General features: G+C 34.1%; 4 protein-coding genes and 1 pseudogene across 4 annotated transcripts; 3 read left to right on the top strand and 2 right to left on the bottom strand.

Annotated features, from left to right (window-relative positions):
• The first annotated feature begins 2795 nt into the window (after window positions 1-2795).
• On the top strand, window positions 2796-5851 carry LOC137811157 (probable methyltransferase PMT21). Its single transcript, XM_068612787.1, has 5 exons — window positions 2796-2951; window positions 4494-4711; window positions 4812-5007; window positions 5081-5291; window positions 5617-5851. The coding sequence occupies exons 3-5, from the start codon at window positions 4906-4908 to the stop codon at window positions 5742-5744; spliced, it is 441 nt and encodes a 146-aa protein (XP_068468888.1). The 5' UTR covers window positions 2796-2951; window positions 4494-4711; window positions 4812-4905; the 3' UTR covers window positions 5745-5851.
• A 1538-nt stretch (window positions 5852-7389) lies between these two features.
• Window positions 7390-11810, bottom strand: LOC137811158 (putative disease resistance protein RGA4). The gene is made up of 2 exons (XM_068612789.1): window positions 8523-11810; window positions 7390-8438 (listed from the first exon to the last, which is right to left on the bottom strand). Exon 1 carries the CDS (start codon window positions 11742-11744, stop codon window positions 9831-9833), a length of 1914 nt encoding a protein of 637 aa, XP_068468890.1. The 5' UTR covers window positions 11745-11810; the 3' UTR covers window positions 7390-8438; window positions 8523-9830.
• LOC137809297 (putative disease resistance protein RGA3) lies at window positions 8565-9803 on the bottom strand. Its single transcript, XM_068610429.1, has one exon. The coding sequence runs from the start codon at window positions 9801-9803 to the stop codon at window positions 8565-8567; it is 1239 nt and encodes a 412-aa protein (XP_068466530.1).
• A 7953-nt stretch (window positions 11811-19763) lies between the features above and the next one.
• Window positions 19764-19869, top strand: LOC137813187 (small nucleolar RNA R71; annotated as a pseudogene).
• A 3733-nt stretch (window positions 19870-23602) lies between these two features.
• On the top strand, window positions 23603-24382 carry LOC137809299 (uncharacterized mitochondrial protein AtMg00310-like). Its single transcript, XM_068610430.1, has one exon. It carries the CDS (start codon window positions 23603-23605, stop codon window positions 24380-24382), a length of 780 nt encoding a protein of 259 aa, XP_068466531.1.
• The last annotated feature ends 569 nt before the right edge of the window (window positions 24383-24951 follow it).

Consider the following 24951-nt stretch of genomic DNA (forward strand, 5'->3'; position numbering starts at 1 on the left):
TGGTATCTAAAATTTGGTTTCTATTTCATGATTTTATTGTATTGAGACTTTGCTTCTTGAAAAAATATCTATGGTATAATTTTTTCCACACTTTATTTCCAACATCCTCCACTTCTACGTTTCCTTCAGATTTAATAAATTCATTAGCCATCCAGAGATGAATGAGTTCTTCCTTGACTATTTCAAAATCTTTGGGAAAAATTGCACAAAAAGAAAAGCATCTCCTCATAGACAACTCCAAATTAGAATAGTTCAGTTTCAAAGCACGCATAATAGAAATTTTCTCACGTATATTCCAAATCTCACTTTCCTTTACATTTTCCCATTGGTTTACCTCACTTTCATCACGCAGAAGGCTTCCCAGTGTTTTGATTGCAAGTGGCGAACCAACGCATTTTCTGACTATCTCTCTGCCAATTGTCACGAGCTCTTCTATTTCTTCTCTAATTTGTCCAAACGCATGGTGTTTGAACAATGACCAACAGTCGTCTCCTGACAATTCTTTCAAACGGTAAGCAGGATGCGTTCTCATGATGGAGGCAACTTCCTGCAGTCGAGTGGTGACCAAAATGGCAGGCTCCTTTTGCTCCCCTTACACTGCAACATCCCCTCTAACTCCTTCCACTTCTCTTGGTGTTCATTCCACACATCATCAAGAACAATTAAATACCTCTTGCTCTGCAATGCTTCTTCAACCTTTTTCCGTCTTGCTTCTAAATCACTGAGGTTGGGATTTTCAACAGTGCTACATTCTATTAGTCTGTAACTATATTTATACAACTTTTTTTTAAGACTTGTTTTCATGCATATTTCTTTGTTTATATTTTCTTCTTCATAGTGTGCATATGTCTATTTAGTAACTTATTGCATATGATAAGTGTTCTAGCTTATCAAAGTAATATTTTCTTGTATCATGTGTCTACTAGGAAAACATAATCGAATAAGACTTTTCACACCCAAATTTACATTTTGTTTGTGTTCGGAGAGTAGTGTTTTCGCGAGAAGAGAGGTAAGTTACTCTCTTCTTTGTATGAGCGATTGTGCGAAGAAATGGAGACACAATTTTCAGAGTGAATACATTTGGTTATCCTTGTGTTGTGTGAAAATAGTCGCGCAAAGACATGTGCAGGAGATGACATTAAAAATATACCCTCTCCTTTTTAAGAACCCCTTCTTGTTGAATTGATGTAACTATCAACAAGTAAACTTTCAAACACTTTTATACATGTTTTTACTTTGCATCATCCATGGTTGAAATGTGTTAACCATTTAACATTGTACTATTGATAATGGTAATATGGTCGCAATTTGTTTATTTGAATATATGATTAATAGTGGTAACACTGACACATTTAGTGTAGTATGCATGACAATTTTCTTGAATTGAAAATGATTGCAGTGGAATCTTCAAATCTAAAAAATTAAAATCAGAGTGTGATTTACATGAAGATCAACTAGTCATAGTTTAGTTTGTTACACACTTTCATACCTACTCCTCATCATTTATAATCAGAGATTAATATACCAGAAATTTATGTCTTCATCGTGGTCAAATTAATAAAATAGTAAATAATTATCATGTTATAAGTTATCGATTGCATTCAATCAAATAAGAAAAAGAAACTTTGAAGTTTAAAAATTATGATTACTAAAAATAACTAAATTTGATTCGACTAAGTTAATAAGAATGATATGATTTTTTTTATAACAATAAAACTTTTATTCAAATATACAAGAGATCAAAAATAATGAGTTATTATAGTAAATAAATTAGAGATCATTTTAGAGATTAAAAAATTTATTGATTTATAAATTAGTTTCTAATATTGATAAATAGTTTTTAAATTAGTATCTAATTAGCTACCAAAGTTTTAACTACCAATTATTTAGATACTAATTTAGAAACTATTTATCAATAATATAAACTAATTTAAAAATCAATAATTTTTTAGTTTCTAAAATTGTCTCTAATTTAGTCATAGCAACTAATTATTTTTTTTCTATAAAATTTATTTTTATTTAATGATTTTCTGGTAGTGATAGAGAATTTAGACCATTGTATTAAGTAAACCAATAAATGTATACACTACAAGAAAATGATTGAATGGTAACTAATTTAGAAACCAAAAACAAATAGTTTCTATAGTAACTAATTTAGATACCATTTTATAAACTAAAAATTATTGGTTACTAAAATGGTATCTATTATTAATAAAAATAGTAATATAATTAGATACTATATTTTTAGTAGCTAATAATAAAAATAAAATAAAAAGTTTTCTTATAGAGACCTTTTTTTAGTTTCTTGTTAAGATGTAATTGGAAACCATTTTTTAGTCACTTTTAATTTATTTTAGAAACTAATTTTTGATCTCTAAAAATAATAAAATTAGAAACTAATTTGTAGTTTCTAAATTAGATGCTTAAATTTTTAGTCATTATTATTTGAATTTAGATACGAATTTTGGATTAATTAAATTTTATAAAATTAATTATTAATTATTAATTTATAAAATATTTTAAATTGATATGAATAAATTTACTAATTTATTAATTTTAGTATAATATTAAAATAATTATATCAATTTAAAATTACATTTAAAATAATATTTTAATTTTATATAATATAAAATTAAATTAATAATAAATTAAAAATATTATTTAAATTAAAAATTTAATAAATTAATTTAAATAAAAATGCATATTTTTCAAAAATTTATTTAATTTTTTTAAAATCTGAGCAAATAGTCAGCTTTGGAATTTGAAAGTTTATTTGTCTCGTCCCTCACTCTCACCTTCACACACTCTGCAACCCGCACCTTCACACACTCTGCAACTCGCACCTTGCAATGGCACCCTACGACGACAACGTATCCGCGACGGCAACGCATCCGTGACGAAAACGCACCCGCGACGGAAACTTACCCTGCGACGGCAACGAAGCTCTGCAGGTATTCATTCATTTACTGTGTTCTGATTCTAATTATCCACTCTTTGTCTATCATGCTTGTTGTGTCTTTGCGACATTGACCACGAATTCAACCCTTCGGAATTGGATACCCCCAATCACTGCGTTCTTCATCTTCAGGTTAAATTAGGTTACCCATTCTCCTTGCTATTCCCAATTCCCAACGGCTTCCTATCCATTCACTTTCAATTTTCAATCCCACAGAACACACTGCACCACATTCTATCTGAATGTGAAAGAGCTGATAAACAACAGAATAGGAATAGGAACTATATAAAGTCCATAGTTGGCATGCTTTAGCATTAATCTTAGTATTAAATAATTCTCCCATTTATTCTAATTCATTTCTTTTCGTATTGATTAGAATTATTATTATCGTGTTTTTACTATAATAAATGGATTTGAGAATTGAGAATGATAATGGAAAACTAATTACCTCCAAATCTGCAATGATGGCCAAGGATGTATAAGTAGACTATTTAGCGGCTTTGTGGTTTTGTTCACAACTTAATTTGCATCTTTTTCTCTCTTAATTCTTTTAATAATTTTTTTTCTTTAAATGATTACAGTAAGTAATAAATGTTTTAAGTGATTGTATATAAGATCTGAGGGAATTGTGAAGTCAAATTTCTTAATAGGGTTTACATATTTAATTGTGTTTTTTAGAACTATAAGTAGATAGTGAAACAATGTTTTGCTCATTAACATAAATTAAAGATTACAATAAGTTGTCTACCGTGTTATTTGTTGATGCCCAATGATGGAGGGACTATTAGTGATCTGCCATTTGGTTTCTTTATACCTGGACCATTTCCATTCTCTCTCTATTTCTCTCTTTCATTCATATCTACTCGTTCATTTATTTATTTTTGTGCAAGAAGGCTGTAAATGAAACCAGGGTGTAGATTATTTGATTTGCATTTAATTATTTTATCTGAGGGCTATGCAAATATTTTCCTGGTTGCATGAACTGATTTACTGATGAATAATTGGGTTGAATGTGGGTTTGTTACTCTGATTTATCATATAAGATTATATTTTGCTGATGGCAATGGGAGTAGTTACTGTTTTTTCCATTTTGAATGATTGGCGACCACATGTTCTTTAACTTGTTATTTTCCACATTATTGTTAGGGAGATAAAATTCATGGATCTCTCTATCAATTTGTTGGTTTCATCATCAATTTGTTATTGGATCCCATTTTCAACCTTGTGGAATTTATGAATTTCAATCAGTATTGTCTTGAATAAGTAAAATGTTATTTTTAACTTTACTCCTCCATTTATATGTTAATACAAATTAGTGATGGTCTAGTGGTACTTATGTGGTCCTTGAGGGTGTGTTCCTTTTATTCCATGGAAATATGTGAAAGCATATACATAATAGTGCAGTTTTATGGGTTATTTTGTTTTTTCTAAAGAAAAGTCCATAGTATTATCTCAATTTGTATTTGTGTTCTATTTTTTTAGCCATGTCAATTTTGCAGCCATTTGATAATATATTTCATGTACTATCTCAATGCAGGCTTCGTAAATGGTAGTCATTTGCTGATGCTTAATTTTCATTGTTGATTGAGCATGCATAATTTTTCAGAGATTGAGAAATTATGGCACGTTTCGGCTTACTTTGTTAGAACGCCATTGCCCTTCAATTTTTGAGAGGAAGGAATGCTTGGTTCCTCCACCAGATGGATACAAGCCTCTAATCAGATGGCCAAAGAGCAGAGATGAGTGTTGGTACAGGTATAATGTTATATGCTTTATGAGTTAAATAGCAAAAGCTTGAATGAGTTAACTATAAATGTTATCCACTTGTTCAGCTTTTCTGTTACATTAATGTCAGGAATGTGCCCTATGACTGGATCAACAAGTAGAAGTTTAACAAACATTGGTTGATTAAGGAAGGGGAGAAATTCCTGTTTCCAGGTGGGGGTACTATGTTTCCCAATGGTGTTGGTGAATATGTTGATATGATGCAAGAGTTAATCCCAGAAATGAAATATGGGACAGTGAGAACTGCCATTGATACTGGTTGTGGGGTGAGTTTACTCATAACCTCTTTTTCTTCAGGTTTATTTCAGAGTTAATCTACTTAACTCTGATTTGTTGTAGGTTGCTAGCTGGGGTGGTGATTTGTTGGATAAGGGGATTCCAACAGTTTCTCTTGCTCCAAGAGATAACCATGAAGCTCAAGTTCAATTTGCTCTAGAGTGTGGAATACCAGCTATTCTTGGTGTCATATCTACACAGAGACTTCCTTTCCCATCAAACTCCTTTGACATGGCTCATTGCTCCAGATGCCTTATCCTATGGACGGAATTTGGTAAATCTTCTATGCAAATTGAATTTTATCAATCAAACAGAATTAATTCCTATTTATGCTATTCAGCATTTTTAGTGTCTTGCACTTAATTAATGTAAAGCCAACACATTTTATGATTTTGTTTCCCTTGGTTGATGGGTGATCAATGATCATTGATGAGATGGTATGCAATAGGACCTTCATCCTCTAGCTAAGATTTTACATAAACTCAGGCATTCAATTTAATTCCAATTTTGGTGTTTATACGTGACTTGTTAACTGGTATCTAAGTTCACTCTAATTTTTTAGTCACTCTCTAATGGGGGATATTCTCATGTGCTTTTAGGTGGTATTTATCTCGTGGAAATGCACTGTATTCTTCGTCCCGGTGGAATTTGGGTTGTGCTTTTAGGTGAATTTTGGGTATTTATCTCATGCAGGCTTGTTTACCTATTTTGTTTACTATTTGGTTGAAAGTTACCATGCTATGTAATGTCAAGTCAATTGATACACAAAAGATTGCGAGTACCGTGGTTGTTGTTTGGGAGCTGTAGCAAATAAAAGTTGAAATTGAAATGTAATTGAGTTTTTTTATTCATGTTTATCCAGAACTGCAGTGAATTACATACTTAATCCTAGAGATTTGACAATACATATGTAAGCTTTATCAATAGAATGTTTCCTTTACCACACCTAAATGAATTGATTTTTACACTTAATAATAATAATAAAAAAACTAAATAATAAATAATAATAATATATATATATATATATATTATAATAAATTACATTATTTAGAGACCAATATAATGACCATTTTTTGTTATTTATATATTTAGTCACTAAATAAGTTTCTATATATTTTGGTCACTAAATTGGTTTAAAAAAAATAGTTGTTAATTTGGTTTCTATATAATTGGTCACTAAATTAGTTTCTATATTTTTTTGTCACTAAATTGGTTTTTATTTAATGGTAACTAAATTGGTTTCTAAATTAGAATCTAAATTGGTATTTAAAATTAGCGACCATGATTTTAGTCACTTAAGACTATTAGTTTCTAAATTAGTCTCTAATTAAGTTAGTCACTAATTTTATCATTTTAGAAACCAAAAATTTAGTTTCTAAAAGTACTTTTTCTTGTAATGATATGACATTTTTTTTATAGAATTTAAAGTTGTTTTTTTAATCTAAAAATTAGATTTTCACTTTTCTTCAAAATAATCTGTATGAAATATGTACATATTTTCTATAAATAATCAATTATTTTATGGTATTGATTTCACGGTGTGTTTAGTTAAAAAAACATAATCAATTATGATTTCAATGGAATATGTTGTTTCTATATATATGTCTTAAAAAAATGATCAAATAACATATATAATTTCCAATGTGTGATTATTGAATGGAAATGGAAAATAGGTTAATTCACCATTTGAGATTGAAATTTATAGAGATTAAAATTTATATGAATTCAAGTTAAGAATTGTGTAAATATGATTATGTAAATATTTTGAAATTAATATACATTTATTTAGATTACGGTTTTAACTTGATTTTTTTTATGTTTTTTAATCTTAAATTTTATTTTTTAAATATATGTTTTCTACATTTTTATATGTAAGGACACTGAAAAATAATTCAACCGAATTCTCATATCATAACGGAGTAATATTTTAACTAAAGTCGTATAATATATATGAATAAGTTATCTAACACTCATTCTAATCTTTTTTAACACAATGACGAAATAATAATTTTACAAAATTTATTAATTAAAAAAATAATTTTAACTTATTAAAATTGATTAAATCTCACAAATTTTTATAACTTTTTTCTTAATTCTGTTTTAATTTATAATACAACGATAAACAATGGACTGAATAATAAAACATACATTTGACCACTACTACATAGAAATAAAAAGGTAACATTTTAGTTATTTATACATGAACATATGACTTTTAAAGATTACTTTTAACTAAAAAAATTCTTTAAATATAAAAATTATTGTAGTCAAATAATTTATGATAAAGACCCTTAGAACTGGAAATACTGAGTCATATATGATCAATTATATTTTAATTACTGTATATTTTACGTACAGATGAGTTTTTTTTCTTTTTTTTTTTATAAAAAGTTTTTTGTTACGTATTATTATTATTCAACTTGACATCTCAGCAATGTTAACACCTCAAGTAACAACAATCATATTTCATCACATAAAAAAAATATTATTAAAAAAAAAAAACAAAAATGGGAGACTAGACCAAAACCCATATGTTAACAAAAACGATACATAGGTAGATCATACCTATTCATAAAAAAATTAAGAACATACTAGATGAAAGTCTATTATACCAATAAAATTATTCTTTATGAATAAATTTTAAACTAGCCAACTTATCACAAGTCCGTATTCACAAAAATTTGCATGATAAAAATTTGTGTAGTATATATATATTTTAAATGGATTTTAATTTTTACAAACTGTATTTGTCCCACAGAATCTGTAGGTTAAATAAACGAGTCTGCATTTACAAATATACATTCAATTTTTTAACATTCATTTGTATAAGAAAAAATTATTCAATCCATTAATGAATACGCAATCAATAAAAAAATAAATATTTGATTGAATTAATCTTGATAATAAAGCTTAGCCCTAAAATTCATGTAACCTATATATCGAAGAGGTTGGGTGTAGAAAACTTAGACCAAAATTTTTCCAAAGAAATAAAACTCATTGCCTACGTTAAGTTGTGGGTTACAATTGATCAAATATGTAACTAACTTACACATGTAAGTAAATAACAAACAAAAATATCTGCACCATTTTGGTACTAAAAGATGAATGTACCTTTGCTTACAGGCACTTAAAGGTATCATAAAAAAATAAAAGACTTAAGTTGATATTTACAGAGATTGTAGCATAGAGGGCAGTGTTAAACTGAGCACCAATATATACAATTCATCCACCAATATCACTCAAAGCTATACAGAGTAACAGCAACAGATGATTAAATGAAGAAAACAGTAACACATTTGTAAACCACATTAATAATATAAGAGAAATTTCAAATCTGCATTTTATAACTGGGTAGTGGGACGTGGAATCAGTCATTTACTCATCTACTTTGATGGCTGCTTGAAGCAGTTCCATGAGCGAGCTGCACGGAATTACGAACATTAATGTATGCACAGACTTACTCAGTAAGCAGAAATTAAAGAAAATAATACAATCATTCACTCACCACAAAATCTTGAATTCTTTTCCTCTGGGGGTGGTTTGGAGTCTAAAATATTTCTCTAAGGCAACCGTTCAGATAAGGACAACGGACTATAGTTAAAGAAGACACGTTGCTGAGGCTTTGAATGTTACTCGGTGATAACCTCAACGCGTAACAGTCGCAAATCTCTAATTTTTTAAGAGAAGTCATGTCTCCCAGCCTGTCTGGCAATGAAGTAAACCCGCAATGCCTGATTATGACAGTCCGAAGGCCAGTTAGCTGGGTCATATTACTTGCTAGAGTCAGCAGCTCTGGACAATACTCAATACTCAAACTCTCCAGACATGTCAAATGTCGCACACCTTCAGATAATGATTTTAATTTCTCACAGCTGGAAATACTCAAACTTTTAAGAGAGCTTAGACCTTCCAACACATGTTCTGAAAAACACTCCAGATTATACCAATATTCAATGTCTAGTACCTGTAGTGCACCCAATCCGCTAAGTTGGTCAGGTAATACCACCACTCCTTTAATCATCCTAATATGCAAGGTCTTTAGACAAGGCATATTCTCCACAACCCCTTCCATGAAGGAAGCCGCTTCATCAATGTCTTCAGCAAGAAGTTCCTCAACAGAAGGAAGACGTGGAAATTTAAGGTTCATCACACCATTAATTGTTAATTCAAAAAGACGAGGGAGCATCTCTACTCTTTCTTCCCTCAACATCCTCTCCAATTTTGGTAAATTCTTCACCCACAAATACTCCAACGATGGAAATGCCTTCTCCTCCACACCATCATACGACTCACCATCTATCCACTTCACATTTTTTATTCTAGCCACTTCTAGCCTTTTCAAGTGTCGTAGTTTACCAAGTGGAGGAAGCTCCTCACAGTTGTCACAGTCCAAGAGTATAACTTCCACCAAGTCTCTCAGAACTGCACCATTTCTCATCCAACTTGATAACTGTCTCCCCTGATATCCTTTCATCCCAAAACACTTCAGAGTTGAGGGAGGTTGCAGGGCTTCCAGTACTCTCTCAATGTTAACATTACTACCTTCTGAATTAGTACTAGGACTCCATGACAAGTGTAGGATATTCAAGTCCTTCTTATCAATCAAATTTGCTTCTTTAGCATCCCATTCATTGGGGACGTTCTCAAGGCCTACGATTCCCAGCTTGCCTCCCAGATTTAAGTTATGCAACTCTGCTAACCCACACCCTGCCTTTGATCCAACAACGAAAGTGCTCAGTGTTCTTAGATGCCTTAACTTGCCAATATTTGGAGGCATCTCTGACATTGACTCACAATTATTAATCACAATATGTCATAGATCCTGTAATTGCGTCAATTCTTTGGGCAGCCTAAGGTGGAAGAAATCTTCCAGTTTCAATATTTGCAATTTCGGCAACTTACGAATTGAATTAAGAGAGCTTGCCACTGATCTACTATGCACGCTCAAGTATCTCAAATGTGCTAAATCATTCAGTGGAGACAACGAAGAAGATCTTGTGCGTAGTGCTCGTAGATAGTGGTTTGATGGCAACTGCCTAGTATAACCAAAATCAAGAAAAGTCCGCAGGGACTCAACTTTCTTGAAAGCAGCAGCAATCTCGACAGAGACATAATAATTTAACACGGGGATATGGTGACCTAACACGAGGAAATGGTGAGCTCTAGCTGGCAACTGTATCGACCTTCCTTTCTCAATAATCACACATTCTTCACCTGCAATAGACTTGGCAAGATCATGAAATAGATCATGCATCTTGCAACTTCTAATCATACCAATCTCATCAGACTTTTCTTCTTGGAAGAATGATCTGTGGTATAATTTTCTCCAAACATTATTGCCGACTTCCTCCACTTCTACACTTCCTTCAGATTTAATAAATCCATTAGCCATCCAGAGATGAATTAGATCTTCCTTGTCTATTTCAAAACCTTTGGGAAAGATTGCACAAAAAGAAAAGCATCTCCTCAACGACAACTCCAAATTAAAATAGCTTACTTTCAAAACACGCATGATAGAATTTTCCTTAACTGTCATAGAACTATTTTTCTCCTGTAAATCCCAAATCTCACTTTCCTTTACATTTTCCCATTGTGTTACCTCACTTTTATTACGCAATAGGCTTCCCAGTGTTTTGATTGCAAGTGGCGAACCAACGCATTTTTTCACTATCTCTTTGCCGATTGTCACAAGCTCTTCCCTCTCTTCTCTTTTTGGTCCAAACGCGTGGCTTTTGAACAATGACCAACTATCTTCTCCTGATAATTCTTTCAAATGGTAAGCACCATCCGTCTCCATGGTGGAAACAACTTCCTGGAGTCGAGTTGTCACCAAAACGGTAGATCCTTTTGCTCCCCTTGCACACTGCAACACCCCCTTCAAATTTGCACATTTCTCTTCTTCATTCCACACATCATCGAGAACAAGTAAATACCTCTTGCTCTTCAACACTTCTTCAACCTTTTTCCCCATTGCTTCTAAAGTATGGAGATTGGGGTTTTGACCAATGACATGTTCTAGGATGGATTGCAGTATTGCCTCCACATTGAAGTCAACAGAAACATACACCCAAATTGTCAAGTCAAAATGTTTGCATATCATGTGATCATGGAAGACCTGTTTGGCAAGAGTTGTTTTGCCAAGTCCACCCATACCAACTATGGCATAGATGGAGAGGTCTTCACTTTTACTCGCATCTTCCATTAGAAACTTCACAATTTTCTCTCGATCCTGGTCTCTGCCACAGAATATGGGTTCGGTAATCACAGAGATAGTTTGGCGCCAATCATCATCATCATTCCTAGCTTGCTTCTCTGTTATACCATCACGTAACTCAAACATGCGTCTTTCTTCATTAATATCGTGAAATCTTTGGGTGATGTCTTTCATTCTCTTTCCAATATGAAAACGAAAGAGAATGTCCTTAGGATGCACACGGGCCAAGCATGAACTTCGTCCGTCACCAGAATGCACCTTTTTGGATTGAAGTGAACATTCATCCAAGATATCATCAAGCACATATGCTGCATCTGTGAGTTTCTGCAGCCAATCCTTCACAGCATGGCTTGTTATTTGCTTTCTATCAGCGTCTGTGAGGACAGCACGGATTGCAGTGAGATTGCTGGAAAGCTTTTGAATCTGTTGATCAACGCCCCAATAAGTTGCAAGTTGGTCTTGAACAAGAGATTGCAAGTTTTGAAACACAGTTCCCAACAAAGCTTCAGTCATTGGAAGGAAGGAGAGTTTGAATGAAGGAAGGTTGGTGATGATTATGGAGAAGAGAGAAAACGATAAGTGAATAATATTTTGGTTAAAAAGAATTTCTTATATAATTTATCTAACTTGGGCAGAATGTTTGGAATATAATTATGCATCATTTACACGAATATAGTCATTACATAAGCAAAGTATATCTTATTTTGAACTTTACCTCATTACAATGAAAAGTATAAATATATTCATACTGGGAAAAAAAAAAAAAAGAGAATAAAAGTAGATGAACTAAGAATAATTTGTGATACCAAAGTATATTGTTCCAAATCAATCTTTGAAACAATGCAACATTCTCTTTCCTCACTTCCTCCCAAGATGATACCCTAATACATTTTTCAATCAAATCAAAAATATTTTAACTTTTAAGTTGACAATAACAAAAAAATGCAACTTAACAACAGTTCAAACTATATTGTATTTAAATAACTCTTCGTGAAAATGTGAAAGTTATGTATAATTAAAAATAATTTTATAATATATATATATAACTTTTTTTTATCATATATCTAAAATATAATTTATAAATAAACATATTTATTTGTTATGAATGTTAAATATAAAAAGGCATATAATAAAAGAAATCAAATTAAACTAACTCAAATTGGCTTCAATTTTAAGTTTTTCTATAAATTCAAACTTATATAAAAGTAAAATCTTAATAACTAAGCATCTTATTTTTTGAAATAAATAATAAAAAATCATCGTTTTTAGAAAAGTTATCGAGTGTAACTTATTTGGAACTTAAGCCAATATTTTTTTACACGACTAGCCAGTTTTGATTCAAAACTTGAGGGATTTTGAGAAAAATATGTGACATATTTTATGTGATATAAGACCTTATTTGTTTGAAAAAGATTTAAAGTATCTTATACGATATAAATCATATTTATTGGTTAAATATAGCTGCAACAATAATATTATAAAATTTTACTTGAATGTGTAACGCTAAAAGTGAGTAATTTAACAAAAGTAATACTATTTTATAAGATATGCTTCCTGTGTAGAGAATGATGAAATAAGTTGAAGAAAATAGTTCATATAATCTTAACCAGAATAGTAGATGGTACTTACATGGACAGAGTTTAACATCAAATGGCGATTACATAAAAAGTAAAATCTGTATCTTAATCTAAAATGCGAGGGAGAGGAAGAAGGAGAGAAGCCCGTTCAACCCACGGTGGTCATGGTGGTCACGGTGGTCACGGTGCTGGCGAGAATCCACATAAAATCAAGTACGGCAGAGGCGATTTCACAACCTTCTTTTTCTCTAATTTCCCGAATGGGTTTGGAGAGCTGGATATGCACAAGATTTTTCAAAAATGGACAAGAGTGAAAGAAGTTTTCATTGCTTGTAGGCTGAACAAGTGGGGAAGGAGATTTGGGTTTGTCCGGTTCTTTGAAGTGGGAAATGCGGCAAGATTGGAGAAGGAGTTAGACCAAATATATATAGGGAATGTGAAGCTCTATATAAATATTCTGAGATATCGGAGGCTTGACCCTGTCACTAGTAGAGTATCGTCTAGGGATTACAAGACTCCTCCGATGGTGCCACATACCGGGTCTAGGAGGAGGGGAGGGGAAGGACCGGCGGAAAGAGGGAGGGAGAGGAGGAAGAAGGTATGGGTGAAAAAGAAAGGGAAGGAGTCATATGCTGATGTAGTAAAAAGGAGGATCTCAACAGGTGTGGAAGGGTCCAATGTTTTCAGCCCAAAAACAGGTATTACCGTGGATGGAGACAAGCGTAATCGGCCAATTTAGTGCAGAATTGGACTTCGACCAGTTACGTGAAGAGTTCTTGAAAGGTGGTTTGAGCATGGTTTATTTGCGCTCTTTAGGTGACAATCTAGCTTTGCTAATGCCAAGGGAAGGGGAGAGTTTGCAGGCTCTTATAAAGCTTAATAAAGAGTGGTTTGAGAGTGTCTTCACCAGCATCAAACCATGGTCGGAAAATCGTGTAGCGAGCCATAAAATTGTGTGGGTAAGGTGTTATGGTTTACCCTTTACTTTCTGGAACAAGGATTGCTTATCTAAAGTGGTGGGAGATAAGGCAACGATAGTGTCCGTTGGCAAATCCACTCTTCTGTGGGAGAATTTGGAGTATGCTAGTCTCCAAGTCAGGATGCTAAAGAACCAGAATGTAAGGATGGTGGCAGATATGAAGATCAATAATAAAATCTATAGCATTCTTATAGGAGAAGAAGTAACATGCGGGAATAGAGGTTCATGCAGGTGTCACTATGGCGGCTTCGGTTCCTCGGATAGTGTCTCCTCATTGGATACCTATGTAGAGGAAACAACCTCAGTGAATAGTTGCAAAGAGGAAGGAAATGAATGGGGTCGGGAAGGACAGTGGCCTAGGGGGGAGGTGCTCGGTGGCGAAGAGAACGGAGAAGATGACTTAATCGGAAGGGAGGCGGAAGGCAACGATGAGCGCAAAGAGCAAACGACAAAAGGTTTGGTATTTGAGGAAGCTAAATTAAAGGGATTAGATTGTTAGAGGATCAGTGCTAAGAGTTTCACCGATGTGGAAAGGGTATACCAGAAGGTCACTGAAGAAGCTGTGTTTCTGAACACCATTAACCACGGATCTGCAACCTTTTACAATAGTCCCTATTTTCAGGTTGACTTGGCCAAGTTAGTAGTGGATGAGGAATTAAGTTGTACCCAGCCCGAGCCCATTTTTTCTTTGGGCCAAGAAGGAAACCTGATGGTCCAATATGGCAAAGGGTTGTCCCATTTGCTGGCCCATGAGGAAGAAGGTGTTGGAGAGCCCCTAAGTGTGGACGATGGGTCGAAGCACGAAAGGCAAAAATCTTGCGCTAACTAGTGTAACCAGGAGGAAGCTATGGAGGAGCGAGAGCTGGAGCAAAGTAATGGCATGGAAAAATGTGGCGTTGAGGCCGGAAAAGGGGGATGTGGAAACAGGAACCCATCTCCTAGGCGTAGGTTGAGAATGAAGGGGCTGTGGGAAGTGGGTGAACCAAGTACCCACCCACGGAGGTCAGTAAGAATAAGAGCAAGGTCCTCTAAGGTAAGGAAATCTACCTCCTCTAAAGCTGGAACGTTTTCTACAACAATTTCTGATGGGGATATAATTAATTGTAACTCAAGGCTCCGGGATCCAGATGTAATGGAGGAACCAGCAAAGTTGTGGGAGCTGGGTAAACATATGGGAATTGCATGTCGAGGGATCGAAGAAGAGGTTGTGCAGGAATATCAGAGTATGGAAGTGAGAGATGTAGAATTTGCACAGAAGCTTGAGGAGGGTGTTTTAAAAGGTCTCTTATGCTAATTGTTAGCTTGAACATACGAGGTTTGGGGGGAGGAACTAAGACCAGATATTTGGAAAATCTGATTACAAGAGAAGGAGCAGAGTTTGTATGCATTCAAGAAACGAAACTGAAGGGGTTCACTAATGCTATGTGTTTTGCTTCGTGGGGGGATAATAGAATCGGGTGGATTCATTATGAAGGTGACAATGGAGGTGGAAGCTTGTTGTCCATGTGGCACAAAGATATGTTCTGCTATGAAAGTCATGTGATGGGGAAGGGATTCATAGTTATCTATGGCCAACACCTAAGGTCCACACGAAAGTGTGTTATTGCAAATATCTACTCAGCTTGTGGTTTAAGAGAAAAGAAGATTCTTTGGGAGGAGATTATGGGAATTAAAGTGGCGTCACAGGAGTTGGCTTGGTGTCTCAGTGAGGATTTTAATGTTGTAAGAAGCATACGGGAAAGGAAAGGAGCTAGTAGTTAGGGTGTTACTTCAAGTGGCCATTCTAGTGAGATTAACGGATTCAATAGGTTTATTGAATCTAATATGTTATTGGATCTACCTATAGTAGGGAAAACTTACACGTGGTTTAAAGCAAATAGGTCGGCTAAGAGCAGGCTTGATAGAATCCTTGTCTCTGAGGAGTGGTTGAATATATGGCCAAAATGCAAACAATATGTCCAACAGAGGGAAGTGTCTGATCATTGTGCTTTGGTGGTGAAGACCTTGGATAAGGACTATGGTCCCAAACCTTTTCGAACCATTGATGTCTGGCATATGGATAAAGGTTTTAATGGGATGGTGAAGAAAAAGTGGCAGTTGATGACTTTTTACGGCAAGTGTACCGCTTTGTCAGAAGAAATAATTGTCCCTAAGGACGGATATCGATCCCACAAGGAACAGTGAATTATCAAGTACAATAATCGCTAAATATAGAACAAAACAATTAAAAGTGTGTTGAAAGTGGTTGGGTTGCCGATGATCAATAAGAAAACAGACAAAGAATTGGTTGTTTCAAGTTGGAAAAATAGGGATTAGGTTTCATCTCTCTCACTCTCATGTATTTTGATTAACATGTTAATATTAAGTCCTTTGATTGAAATTGATGCCCGTATAAAAATCATTTATATCGATTCCTCGCATATAAAATCCTTAAGAATATCCCCTAACTATCAATCCCTCGCATAATTATAAGAACAACTTAGAACAAAGATCAGACGTTTAATAGCAATTAACATTTCAAGTCTATTCCTAGCACTCAAATATGTTAAATATTGTTGTTTAGGTCTGAACCCTAAAAATACCTCCCGGTCAGATTTAAGATTCTCAGTTTGTCACGGAAAATTAAAAGTAAAACAACAATACCAATAATCAATCAAGAACTGAATATTAATATATAAGATATCACCTCAATACATAAGAGTTTGAGCAGATTACTCCCAACCCCAAAGGGTAGAATTAGCTACGCATACTTCTAGCACCTTCCATTCTCCCAATTGGGTTACAATTCACTCTATGGTGTTTTTCTCTCAATCTGGCACACTAGGGTTGAGCCTCTAGCCCTCTATTTATCCTAGTTTTCTAGGGTTAGGTTGTTTACTGTGTCGCGCTAATGGACTAAATGATAAAATATAAAAAAGGCCCAATCTTTCTTTACATCTTTTTCCATTCTAGGACCTTCCATCTTTATCTTTTTAGCTCAAATCATTCATCTTTAATCCAAATCTTCAATCTTCCCTAGAAATCTACAATTAACACCAAATTTGTTAATAAAATGCTCTTATTCAAATAAAGCTCATAAAAATGTAAAAAGGTATAAATTCATAAATTAGGGATTATTTTATATGTAAATTAGCAATAAATCCTCATAAGTGCCTATATTTTAATATGAAATATTACTGAAATTAGGCACTTATCACTCTCCCCAACTTAGAATCTTGCTTGTCCTCAAGCAAAGTAAATAAATATATTTGAATTTAAATATCAAACAACTTAATTCACTAAACAACAAATCAAATTAGAAACTTATGATGCTTCCAAATTCAAATATAGAAAAATATAGACACAATCAACTTCCAAGATCAAATCAAAACAAACAAATGACAATTCATCAAGGAATATCTTCTCATATGCTCACAGGTAAGTGTTTCTCTCTATTTTCACTGAATCATAACAAATCACAGTTGCTTTTCATTTCATCTTCAAATCACAAACATATTAGAAACATGAATCTTAAGGTCTTTTCCAGAGTTGTAATGAGGCTGGGCTTCCAAAAAATATTGGTTTTTCTTAGATAACAAAATGCACATCTTAAAGAAGAAGAACGTACCTACAATTCAATTATAGAGAACATATATGTTATCTAATTACCACTTTCTTTCGATGTCACATTTTTCCTCATTTTCTTTCTTTTCATGATTTTCATGAAATTTTTTCTATCTTTCTTTTCTATTTCTTTTTCTTCTTCTGTTTTTTTTTTCAATAATAGGAAAAGATTCTTCCTATTTTCAACTTTTTGAACTTTTACAATCAGAACCAACCATTCCCTTTTCTATATGTATTACATCTATGTTCTCCTTCCTTAGACATGCTAAAGGGTAGGAAATTATATCAATAAAGGTTAAGGTGCAATATTAACAAAAAATTTATTGGCCCAAAGGGGAAATAGAAAAATGGAATTCTAATATAAAGGTTGGCTTTTTGGCCCTAGCTCCTAATTAACACAAACAAATGCCTCAATCATCTTCATGCTCTTTTATGATGCAACAAAAATAAAAATTAAGCAACCACAACTGTCAATTCATCAGTAAAATTCTCAAAACTGTTTAAGGTTCACACACTCACTTGGTTTAATTGGTCTCATTCCTTTTTGTCTTGTCATTATCTGTCCTAATCAATCATCCTGTTAAATTTTCATGTATCATAATTTTAACTACATTTAAATAGGGATTCAATCATATTTTCTTTTTCTAACCTGTGTCTAATTCATCTCACTATTTAATATTTAAACACAAATTCTTTTTTCCACAATTCAAAATTAATATTCGAGTTCTTTTTTATTTGAAAAAAATAAAAATAAAAAAATAACTAGAAAACAAACAAATTAAAACTGAAATTTATTCAAGAAAGATAATTCAAGACTTAAAACTAACAAACTAACAAAACAGGAAATTTATTCAAAATAAGCAATAAAAACAAACTAAACAAATAATCAAATACACAGAAAACAAAATAACCAAAAAATAAAATAAATAAAATAAGACAAAATTCAAATAACTGAAAAGAAAAGAGAATTAGAAAGATAAAACCATTTTTTCTCTCAATCTTCTCTTCTTAAGAAAGTCATCCAACATTTTGTTAAAATCTTTATCTACAGTCTTGCTTCATTTGCTGGATCTGCCCCCTGAATAATAGAACCTGTCCTCAGGTCAAAATACATAACCTGCAAAATGATTAGGAGGAATACAAGATTTTTTATTTTTTTTGAAAAATAAAATAAACATAGGTAACAACATAAAACTAAAATGTGGACTGGGTTGCCTCCCAGTAAGCGCTTGTTTAACGTCATCTAGCTTGACGCCTGTTTATTTCAAGATGGACAACTCTCTTTGTTGCATCACGTTGTATGCATTCTTCCTCGTTACAAGAACATCTTCAACCACACCATAAGGATCTTTGATGGATCTTTTTGCCAACTGCATCTTGGTGGGTTGAACCTCCAAATCGCCTAAATACAGTGCAGCCTTGTCCACAAATAAAGCACCTATAGACACGGGAAGATTAAAACCTCCTAAGTTCTTAGAATTTTGAAGCAAGTCCCTTTGAGTCATGACACTGCATCTAGCCTCCAACTCTCTATTTCTCTCTTCAATATAGCTCATATTCTTCAGAAATCTCTCAAATCTTGAATCTTGCTTCAGATTTCTTGTAAAATAATTCCTAGGGAGCAATTTGTCAAAGAATTTTCTATCCTTCTCTGTTTTTGAAGGAGGATGAGGATATGATAAATCTTTTTCAAGAACACTTCTCTCCTTATTTTTAATTTTTTCTTCCTCACTTCTTTTCATTTCTCTCTCTAACTCCTCAGTCTCATCTTCTTTTTCAGCTATTACCTTATTGCAATGCTCTTTTGGGCTGGTTTGGTTGTCAACTGAAAACTGACCACTTTGTATTTCTTTAATTTGTTAGGCCATTTTTTCCATTTGGATCTCTATATTCCTGATTGTTGCCATGCTATTTTCTTCCATTATCACAAGCTTTGTTAGGGCTTCTTCAACTTTACTCATTCTTTCAAGCATGAATGGATCCTCAACTTCAGGTGAATTGTTCAGATAAGAACAGTGACCTTTAGGATGACCACCTCCACAAAAATCACACATGATTGAGTGACTCTGGCTTTGAGATGAATGCACAACATATAACTGTTGGGGCAATTTAGCCATTTGTGCGGTTAGTTGCTCAATTTGTTGTGTCAGAATTTTATTTTGAGCCAAGAGTGCATCTTCTAACGACCCTTCCTTCTGAGTATTTTGTCTATCATGTTGGGATTGATAATCAGTTGACGCCAATGCAGCAATAATCCTTGTCGCTTGTTCTACATCAAGAGTCATCATTGTGCCGCCAGCTGCAGCATCTAGGAGCATCTTTGTGTCAGATCTGAGACCGGAGAGAAATATGCTCAGTTGAGCAATATCTTCAAACCCATGATTTGGGCATTTTCTAAGTATCATTTTAAATCTTTCCCATGTCTCACAGAATGATTCATCTGCTCCTTGTCTGAACACAGAAATTTCAGACTTTGCTTTGATGTAGAGAGAAATTGGAAAAAATCTTTGCAGAAATTTTTCCTCTACATCCTTCCAACTAGTGAGACTCTGATTTGGAAGTGATCTGAGCCAATCCTTAGCCTTTCCTGCCAATGACAAAGAAAACAAGCGCATATAAACATTTTCAATATCACATGATTGAAAGCCCATTGTTCCCACCAATTCATAAAATGTAGACAAATGTGAACATGGATTCTCATGATCCATTGCTTTGAATTGATGGGTAATGATGAGAGTGAGAAAATTGGGATTTATTTTCAAGGTCTTAGCGGTAACAGGTATTGCGATACTAGAATAATGCCTTGGTCCTTGGTACATGACATAATCTCCAAGTGTTCTCTTAGGAGGTGGTGTTTGTTCTTCTGTCATGTTGCTTTCACCCTAAAACATATTAGTGGAGAAAAAAAAACAGAGTATATTTTTTCTTTTTTTAAAAAAAAATATCAAAATAAAAACCAAAATAAATTTGAAGATAAAAATAAAAACAAATTAAAATAAATCTGCAAAAGAAAATAAAAATAATACAAACAAAATAAAATAAAACACTAAAATAACCCTAAGAGAAAAATAACAAAAATATTAAAAAAAAAGAAAAAAGAATATAGATAAAATAAAAACTAAAAACAGAATAAAAGAAAACACTAAAAACAAAAAATAACGTACTTAAAAATAAAATAAAAAAAATAAAAATAAAACTAAAAACGTAAACAACTAACTAATATTCTAACTAATTAGCTTACGTAGAAATAAAAACTAAAACTAGTAATAAGATATAAATAAAACAAATAAATAACAGTTACGTAAACCTAATAAAACTTCGTAAACTAATCCTAAAAAAAACTAAAATAAAATATAATAAAACAAAACAAAATAAAATAAAAATAAACTAAAATAAATAACGTAAAGAAAATAAACAAATAAAAACAACTTTCTTTTTTAAAAAAGCAAATCTATTAAAATCAAATTAAATCTAAAATAAACAAAATCAAAACAATTAAAATATTTACAATATTTAGGAAATTATACTCAACAATTCAAATATGTTCCCGGCAACGGCGCCAAAAACTTGATGACTTTTTACGGCAAGTGTACCGCTTTGTCAGAAGTAATAATTGTCCCTAAGAACGGATATTGATCCCACAAGGAACAGTGAATTATCAAGTACAATAATCGCTAAATATAGAACAAAACAATTAAAAGTGTATTGAAAGTGGTTGGGTTGCCGATGATCAATAAGAAAACAGACAAAGAATTGGTTGTTTCAAGTTGGAAAAATAGGGATTAGGTTTCATCTCTCTCACCCTCATGTATTTTGATTAACATGTTAATATTAGTCCTTTGATTGAAATTGATGCCCGTATAAAAATCATTTATATCGATTCCTCGCATATAAAATCCTTAAGAATGTCCCCTAACTATCGATCCCTCGCATAATTATAAGAACAACTTAGAACGAAGATCAGACGTTTAATAGAAATTAACATTTCAAGTCTATTCCTAGCACTCAAATATGTTAAGTATTGTTGTTTAGGTCTGAACCCTAAAAATACCTCCCGATCAGATTTAAGATTCTCAATTTGTCACGAAAAATTAAACTGAATATTAATATATAAGATATCACCTCAATACATAAGAGTTTGAGCAGATTACTCCAAACCCCAAAGGGTAGAATTAGCTACGCATACTTCTAGCACCTTCCATTCTCCCAATTGGGTTACAATTCACTCTATGGTGTTTTCCTCTCAATCTGGCACACTAGGGTTGAGCCTCTAGCCCTCTATTTATCCTAGTTTTCTAGGGTTAGGTTGTTTACTGTGTCGCGCTAATGGGCTAAATGATAAAATATAAAAAAGGCACAATCTTTCTTTACATCTTTTTCCATTCTAGGACCTTCCATTTTTATTTTAGCTCAAATCATTCATCTTTAATCAAAATCTTCAATCTTCCCTAGAAATTTGCAATTAACACCAAATTTGTGAATAAAATGCTCTTATTCAAATAAAGCTCATAAAAATGTAAAAAAGTATAAATTCATAAATTAGGGATTATTTTATATGTAAATTAGCAATAAATCCTCATAAGTGCCTATATTTTAATATGAAATATTACTGAAATTACGCAATTATCAGCAATCCTATTCAGTCCAAGGGAATGCTATCTTGAACCTTAAGGATAAGTTGAAGTTGCTCAAAGGGGATTTAAAAATCTGGAATAGAAATGTGTACGACAACCTGTATACCATTAAAAATGGTATTCTGCGCAAAATCGAGGCCTTTGACAACCAAGATATGGGTGGAGGTTCGGTGGGAAGTGGGAGGGTGGAAAGATTGGAATTACTGAACCGGCTAGGGGAGGTAGACAGAAAGATTGATTCTCTTATCAGCCAAAAAGCAAGAGTTAGCTGGTTCAAGTATGGAGATTCGTGCACCAAATTTTTCCATTCTTCCTTGAGATGGATAAGGCTTAGAAATGAAGTGAAAGGTGTAGAGGTTGGGGGTCAGTGGTGTGAGGAGTCATGTACGGTTCGAGTAGAAGCAAAGAAGATGTTTGAGACTAGGTTCAAAGCAACAAGGGATTTTGGGGTAAGGCTTGATGCAGTTGAGTTTAAAACACTCTCCCCATAAGACAACATGATACTTATTTCTAATTTTAAGAAGGATGAAGTCAAGGAAGCGGTGTGACAATGCGAAGGATCAAAGAGCCCTAGACCCGATGGGTTCAACTTCAACTTTATCAGGAAAAGTTGGGAGTTTATAAAAGACAAGTTTGTTAAGGCCTTGGCCTTGTTCCATGAAACATGGTCTATTCCTAAGGGATGTAATGCATCCTTCATAGCATTGCTACCAAAAGTGAAGGATCCCTCCTCGTTGGAGCAATATCGACCCATCTCCTTAGTGGGGGCTATATACAAAGTTATTGCAAAGGTGCTGGCTGATAGAATAAATAAAGTGTTGAATTCTGTTGTTGATGAAAGTCAATTTGCTTTCTTAAAGGGGAGAGGGATTTTGGACAGTGTGCTCATGGCCAATGAGGTGGTAGAGGATCTTAGAAGGTGTGGGAGGAGCAGTCTCTGCTTAAAGGTGGACTTCGAAAAAGCATACGACTCGGTGAGGTGGGAGTTTCTGTATGATATGCTCTATAAGATGGGTTTTCATAGCGAGTGGGTGATGTGGATGCGAGGTTGTATGGAATCGGCCACAGTGTCTGTATTAGTTAATGGGATCCCAACGGAGGAATTCAAACCTTCAAGAGGTTTGAGGCAAGGTGATCCACTTGCCCCGTTCCTCTTTATTGTGGTAGCAGAAGGCCTAGTTGGGTTAGTCAGGCAAGCGAATAAGGCCAACCTGCTATCAGGAGTTAAGTTTGGTAGAGAAGAGGGGGAGCTTAGCATCATGCAATTCGCAGATGATACCCTCTTCCTCTGTGAAGCGTCTCATAGTAATGTGGTTGCCGTGAAGGCGATTCTAAGGGGGTTTGAACTAGCATCAGGTTTAAAGATAAATTTTCATAAGTCAAAGATTGCAGGTGTAAATGTGGATAGCTTCGCTTTGTTAAGCTATGCAAAGACCCTAAGTTGTGCCCATATGGGAGTCCCGTTTAAATGTCTGGGATTAGAAGTGGGGGGGGAACCCAAGGAAGGTGAAGTTTTGGGAACCCGTGTTAGCCAAACTTAAAGCTAGACTCAATGTTTGGAAAGAAAGATTTTTGTCAATGGCAGGAAGAATATGCCTAATCAAATCGGTTATCTCAGCGATTCCGCTATTCTACCTCTCTATCTTCAAAGCGCCAGAATTTGTATATAAAAGCATAATCAGTATTCAACAGAGGTTTCTGTGGGGATGGGGGAAGGAGAAGAGGTCAATATCTTGGGTCAGTTGGGAAGATGTATGCAAACCGAAGGAGGAGGGTGGGTTGGGGATCAGAGATATTCGGAGGTTCAACTATGCCCTCCTCGCCAAGTGGAGATGGCGGATTGTGTCGGAAGAAAAGGGGAGGTGGAAAGACTTACTGGTCTCAAAGTATGGGATGAATTTGGATCGTTCGCTTGGTCCAGTGAAATTCCAATCATGGTGGTGGAGAGATCTGCAAAAAGTATGTACAGAGGGAGAAGGAGGAGGGTGGTTCCATAACCAGCTAGTATGGAAGGTAGGAGGTGGTGAGAAAGTGAATTTCTGGGAGGATGTATGGATTGACAATATTAATCTCAAATCTCTCTACCCTAGACTGTTCTCACTATCCTTAGACCAGGGTTTAATGGTGATTGAGGTCGGGGAGTGGGTAGGAGCCGCATGGAGGTGGAATTTAAGGTGGAGAAGGGATAGGTTTGAATGGGAAACCCTGTTGGAAACCAACCTTGTCCAACTTTTATCCCGGGTAAGCTTGTTAAAGGATCAGAAAGATGTTCAGATGTGGGGGTGTGATGGTTTGGGGTCCTTCTCTGTCAATTCTGCATATGACTGCTTAGCTAAACAGGCCAGAAGTCTGCACTAGGAAGTGTTTGAGTATTTGTGGAGAATCAAAGCCTTCCCCAATACAATAACCACAACTTGGAGAGTCCTCCTAGGTAGAATCCCAACTAGAGTTGGTTTGAGGAGGAGAGGAGTGTTGTTAAACACAATTTTATGTGAGTTATGTCAAGCAAATGAGGAATCTTGCCATCATATCTTCTTAGAATGTCCCTTCGCCGAGAATGTGTGGACGTTGTGCTTCAAATGGATAGGCATTTCGTTTGTGTAGCACAATGTTCCTTTGATGCACTTTGAAAATTTCTGCTTGCCTCAAGTGAGTAGTAAACAGAATCTCTTGTGGAAAGGAGTTTGGGCGTGTGTAGTGAGGAGTATTTGGGAGCATAGGAATTCTGTTGTGTTCAAACAAGGTGTTGTTGATGTGGAAGAGACTTTCCTGATGGCTCAACTCAAATCATGGCAATGGTTAAAGCACAGAGGTCACCGCTGTAACTATTCTCTGGCTGATTGGGTCCTAAACCCACTTATCTGTATTAGAAGCTTCAAGTAACGGGTTGCTGGTAGGTGTACTTTTTTTAGGAGAGGTCTTAGGTG

This window comes from Phaseolus vulgaris, chromosome 2, assembly GCF_000499845.2.
Source record: "Phaseolus vulgaris cultivar G19833 chromosome 2, P. vulgaris v2.0, whole genome shotgun sequence".
NCBI lineage: Eukaryota > Viridiplantae > Streptophyta > Magnoliopsida > Fabales > Fabaceae > Phaseolus > Phaseolus vulgaris.